Source organism: Poecilia formosa, unplaced genomic scaffold (genome assembly GCF_000485575.1).
Source record: "Poecilia formosa unplaced genomic scaffold, Poecilia_formosa-5.1.2 Scaffold208, whole genome shotgun sequence".
Lineage (NCBI taxonomy): Eukaryota > Metazoa > Chordata > Actinopteri > Cyprinodontiformes > Poeciliidae > Poecilia > Poecilia formosa.
The window spans coordinates 452,969-459,054 of NW_006800147.1; the positions used below are offsets into that span (position 1 = coordinate 452,969).

Sequence of the window (6,086 nt, forward strand, 5' to 3'; positions counted from 1 at the left end):
ATTCTAGCAGAAACAGCGTTTGGTTTCGTTATTGCCGCCGATCTCCTTCGACCCTGATTTAAAATTTCATAAAACACGATAAGTAGCTGTTAGCGATCAGTAGCTATTAGCGATCAGTAGCTGTTAGCGATCAGTATCACTGCTGGCGGATGCTTAGTGCAACTTAGAGCAGAAAGCTGACGTCAATGTTTCTCCCTACATCCAGTGACTAGCGCAGGTTGCTGCAATCGATAGTAGCCACACAGGCATACCCGCTAGAAGGAAACGAATGCACCCAGTACAGCACTTTCATTCTATTGGCTGAGAGGTTGCCAGGCGACGGTGCATTTTTGTTCCAGAAGCAAGCAGAGAAGGTTTTGTAAGTGAGCAGAGAGTCCGAGCAGAGTCTATGTCTGAGCACGAAGAGAAGTTTTGAGTACAAGCATTACAAGATTTGAGAAGAAACACATGAAATCCTGATTTCAGACTGAAAATGTGTGCTCTTGGATTATAACTGGTCAGATACTTGAAAAGGCTAAATGAATACCTGTTCATTAGCTGATAATTATTGGACAGTTTGGTAAGAGGATAAGAAAGCAGCAGCAGCAGAGGTAACATGGTGATATGTTACCTCTGCTGCCACAATGAGTGGGATTGGTGTGAACTCATGCCAGTGCTGATAAGGGACGTGACGCACACGGAGTGATGAAACAGCCAAAGTGGTGATGAAGGCACGACACACTTCACACATAAATAAATGAAACTCCAGGTTGCACAGGAGAAAAATACAGCATCTCAATTTGATGCCACAGACAGATAAACCCAAACAAATTAACTATTTGGATGTTGTCCTTCTCAGAAATGTGCCCTGTTTCTCAGCAACAAAAATAAACACTGGATCAAAAATTAAACCACTTAAATGATTCCCCTGTAAATCAGAGCTGTCACTTATCAAATAAGAGATTTCTGAAATGAAAATGTGATTTTTCTGTTTACTCAGCCAAGCAGAACTTTATCTACAGCGCCAGGAAAGTGTTGTTTTTTGTTTTTTTTATCCTTATGGTGCTCAGGGCTGTTACTGAGAGCAGTCAGACAGGAAACAGGCAAAGAGAGAAGGGGAGAAAACATGCTGGTCTCAAATCCAAGGATTTCAACTCAGTATCAGGATCAATACCCTCTGCTCCAGTTTCTACGCCTTTATAAACTTTATATACCTGAGAAAATGGTGCTAATGGTTAAGACAAGTTGTCAAACTGATTTTTAAAAAGTCTCCATTTGATTCTTAGTTCAGCAGAACATTTTTTTATCAGCTGGCGTAACTTTAACTTTGCTCAAAGGTAAGTAGCAGCCTCTAATAATTTAGCTGCTGGATATGGTCGACTTTTCAGACCATTTTGCCAATGTTGTGTAACTAAAAGAGTTTATACAAAAACTTTCCCAAAAATAATCCAAGTATCGTAACCAAAATATATACATTAAAAACTATGAGAAATTCTCCAGATGCACTTTTTGACATCATTTAACTCTCACAGGCTTTAGCTGTAACCTATGAAGTGTCTTTGAACATGTTAGAATAGGACTATTGTTTATAAGAACATGTTCAGTACATTTTTTACACAAAATCAAATTTAGATAATGAAATGTTAGTCTGACCTCCTTTTGAGCTCCTTTCAGAATGAGCTGTTTTAGGACCTTTAAATTCAATTAAACTACTACAGACCACTGCAGAGCATAGACTCAATGTTTACACTCGCACGTGAAAATGGCTGCAAACATATACACAGTTATACAACTGTACATCTTTGAAAAGCAACAAGAATGAAGCAAGTGATTTCTGGATGGTAAAGCAACAAGAAAATGCTTGTCTTTTCCAGCAGCCATTGTACAATGCATAGCACGGTAAAATTATTTAATTTCATTTGGTTAAGTATTTTTGAGTTGAATTAAAAACAAGCTGACAAGAAGACCCTTGAACTATTGGCTGAGTAGTGGTTCCATAAATCTCGACATTGGTTTTTATATGGTCTTAATTTTTTCTTTTTCTTTTTTTTTTTTTTTTTTTGCTACATACCTTTTAATTGGCAGTATTTACAGGGATGTTGGTTGCTCGTTGGGTAGGATTTTTTTTTTCTTCCTTCTTCCTGGTTGGAATTGCAATTTTTTATTTTTTATTTTTGGATATAATGTGAAAACCTAAATAAATACCTAAAAACCAGCTGACCAAATGTGCTGGAACTCTGCTTGGGTTGCCAGGTAACCGGCTAGCCTTCGCTGGGGTTGCTAGGTGAAGGGCAGCAACTGCTGATTTGTTACATTCAGAAGGTTTTTGAAATAGACACCAAAAGACATTAACTTATTGCCAAGAAACGGCTGGATGTTTGTTTGTATTTAAAAACAGTTGAGACCCAAAAAACGTGCAAAATGTGAATTTTGCACAGTTGTTCCCCTTTAAACTTGTAAAGTACCTTCATTGGCATTTCTGCGTGGATATCAAAGCGTCTAAATGCCTTTACAGTGACGCTGTGATGTTGCTCAGCTCTTGATATCAAACGCATTAAATAACCTGTGGGGTTACACAACCCACAGAGCAGCTGATGATGCCGTCCTCACATCTGAGCCAGAAAGCTGGACTGGGACTGCCTCATTTGCATATTTTATTAAGCTTGCAGCTCATGTTTACAAGTACGACTTTCTGGTTATTTCTGAACGTTTCCACAGCAACATGTTGTCTTGTAGTCGAGAGCAAGACGGCTTCCATGAAATCCATGTGTGATAACAACCCTGCAGTGATGATTTTTCCTTGCAAGTGATTGAAAAGTAAACGTGGGAATATCATCCTAGAGACAGACGAGGACAGATGGGTCTAATAACAGAGACTCACCTGGTCTTCAAAGGACAGGGCCTGTCCAACGTCTCGCGGGAAGCCGTCTATGACGATGCCGTTGGCGTCTGGGATCTTCATAATCTTCTGTTTGATCTCAGTTATTGTGGTTTCCTGAAAGAAATAACAAAAGCAACATGATTCATGAGTGCCTTCATCCAGTGCCTAAGCTGTTGATGTTTTTTTATTTTTAATAAAAAGCGATAAAAGAGATTCTGCCATATCTGCAGGGCGGTCATTAATTTCTGGATCAATACAAAACAACCGAGAGGGCAGGTGTTTTCCTTAGAGAGAATCATTTCAGCAACAGATTATAAAGAAATAATAATTTACAGTGCTTAAAAAATATTCAGATTCAGAGAGTAGAATTTAAAATGCTGTTGTTAGTTTTTGGTGCGTTCACACTAAACACGTTTCGAGCGTCTGGTTACCTTTCATAGTCTGTGTGGAGGCGTGTCGACGGTCAGTTGCAGCTCATTTCGAGTGTCTAGCGCGGCGCGATTTGAACCGTTTCGAGCGTTTTGAGCATTTGACATGTCGAGCGCGTCCAATGCGTCCGACGCTCTACATAAACTTTGAACGTAAACCAGGCGCGTCTGACACTCAAAATGCGTTTGGTGTGTGGATGCACCAAAAGTGCACACTCATCAAACTTGAAGCGTCTGAGGTGTTTCTGACGCGCGTAACGCGTCTGGTGTGAACGCACCGTTATAAATCACTTAACGGCTTAGCACCACAATCCATTAAAGATCTGCTGTCGTCATAGCAACCTTCCAGACCTCTCAAGTCTTCTGGTTCTGGTTCTGCTCTGCATCCCCAGAACCAAACATGGTAAAGCAGCATTCAGCTTATATGCACCATAAATCTGGAACAAACTTTAAAAAAACCTCCAAAACAGCCGAAAAACCGAGATTCTTTAAATGTAGACTAAAAAGTTTAGAGTCGCTTTTGATTCATTATAAATAAAACAATCAACATTTTGATGTGTAGCGATGGCACTTGACAGTTGTTGCTGAAATGTGCTATACAAATGAACTTAATTGATGAAAACCAGTAAAGTTTGTTGTAGTAAAGTGACAACAGGTGACTGAAGCTGCGCATTTTCCACTGATGTCTTCATCTTTATCTAATGGTTTCTTTAATGGCTGTAACTGCGGCAGAGCGACGACCTCCTGAAGCCAGAGGACGTCAACTTCTCTTAGCATCACTTACTTCCCCATGGCTGGAGGAGGTCAACATGTTCGAACGCATCTCTCTGGGCAGAAAGTAATTTGCAGTATGGCAGAGATGCTTGATGCAATGCTCTGCTCTAAAAATAACCCAACTAACCGAGGCGTTTAGTTTCCGAATGGGAGCTGCCATCCATCCATGCAGGGATTCAAACTAATCTAAAGATCAAGATGGTTTCATTGAGAGAGACTGGAAGAGTGAGGAGAAGCGACTCCTCAGAATAATGCGCTGCTGGTTCTAAAACTGCCCTGTTCTCTGCTGAAGATGCAGATACTTCAGAGACTAAGAGAATAAAAGCAATTGTGCTCTCTGTGTTTAATTTTAGAGCTGGCTGTCGACAGTCCAAGAGCTTCCTTTCAGAGGACAGCTGGGATTTGTAAGAGAAAAAGGTTCAGAGACAAACAGCTTCTGGCTGAGTGAAGTGCTGCTTCATCTGAGCTTTCAGCCTTATTGGATCATTTGCAACTTCAGCGCTATTACAGCTCTAATCACATTTAGAAAAATGTGTTTATGTGATGAACATAACTCAAGTTTTTTCCAATCGATCCTGAATAGTGCCTTGTAGAAGTCGCCTCTTTTCACATTTATGACCACAAACATTCATGGTTTTCCAAGAATTTAGAAATAAAAATCTGGAAAGTTCATTTGCGTTCATCCCTCCTTAGTCAACACTGTTTAGAAAAACAACTACAAGCCTTTCAGGACATTTTCATTAATCATCTTTGTAAAATAACTCAATCTCAGTAAAGCTTGAGCATCTTGACGCATTTCCACAAAAATATCTGTAATTCAACGGTAATTAACAGTAAAACTGTGACAGGAAAAATCTATGAACTATAAATTATTTAAAACTGTTCATCTGATGTACCGGTAAACTAATCAGTGAAAACAATAATTTGCATATTTTACATTTGTACATTAATTTTATAGGTTGTTTTCATGTTTATTTATGGATAAACACATTTAAAACATTTTCTATTGTGGTAAAATATTGACTCCAGCACCATTTTTCATCGTCAAATTAACAACAAGAAAGACATTTAACTGCTAAGGAAAAAACAGTTTTACCTGGAATTTTACGGTGGATTATGGCAACTAGAGCTGATGGTGTTTTACCGTAAAAATTATGTTTTTGTTTGTTTGTTTTAACTGTGCAGCATGATGCTGCCACCACATATTCAGAGTAGAAATTTTGTGTTCAGGCTGTAGGGCTGGGTATTAAATCGATTTTATTGATTCATTTAGGTTTTAGTTTGTAAAGATTTAATTTTTGGAAAATCTGGATGTTTTTTGTTTATTTTTTCATCACGCCCAGGGCCGCCATCTTGCTTTATAAGCACTTTGTTTGTTTTTGTTTTGGTTTTATTAAACAGCTTCTGTTTATTTGGACTTGGAATTCAAGCCAACTGCATGACAAAATTTAAGGGCTGGGCTGTGATTAAAAAAACAAAAAATTTTTTACTACAATAAAATCACAATGTTACAAAAATATGAGAATTAAGTCCTATTATTACCAGAACAACTTTATCAAAGTTTATCACCGGTACAGCGCCAGCTTTACGGCAGACACTGCGCCAATCCGCCTGTCGATCTCCCGCTCCCTTCTTCCCTCATTCGTGAACAAGATCCCCAGATACTTAAACTCCTCCACTTGAAGCAGGACGACCCCCCTGACCCGGAGAAGGCACTCTACCCTTTTCCGGCTCAAGACCATGGCCTCGGATTTGGAGGCCCTCAGCCTCATCCCAGACGCTTCGCACTCGGCCGCGAATCGCTCCAGCGAGAGCTGCAGATCACGTTCTGATGAAGCCAACAGGACCACATCATCCGCAAAAAGCAGAGATGCGATCCTAAGGCCACCAAAACGGATCCCCTCAACACCTCGGCTGCACCTAGAAATTCTGTCCATGAAAGTAATGAACAGAATCGGTGACAAAGGGCAGCCTTGGCGGAGTCCAACACTCACCAGAAGCCAGTTTGACTTACTGCTGGCAAT

The 6,086-nt window shown here is 39.8% G+C and overlaps 1 protein-coding gene across 1 annotated transcript in view; it reads right to left on the reverse strand.

Moving 5' to 3' along the window:
- Nucleotides 1–6,086, reverse strand: part of ak5 (adenylate kinase 5) — a 108,159-nt gene that overhangs the window by 79,647 nt on the left and 22,426 nt on the right. Inside the window, exon 5 of the mRNA XM_016679340.1 lies at nt 2,861–2,974. Within this exon, the coding sequence (XP_016534826.1) occupies nt 2,861–2,974 (114 nt within the window). The remainder of the gene's footprint in view (nt 1–2,860; nt 2,975–6,086) is intronic.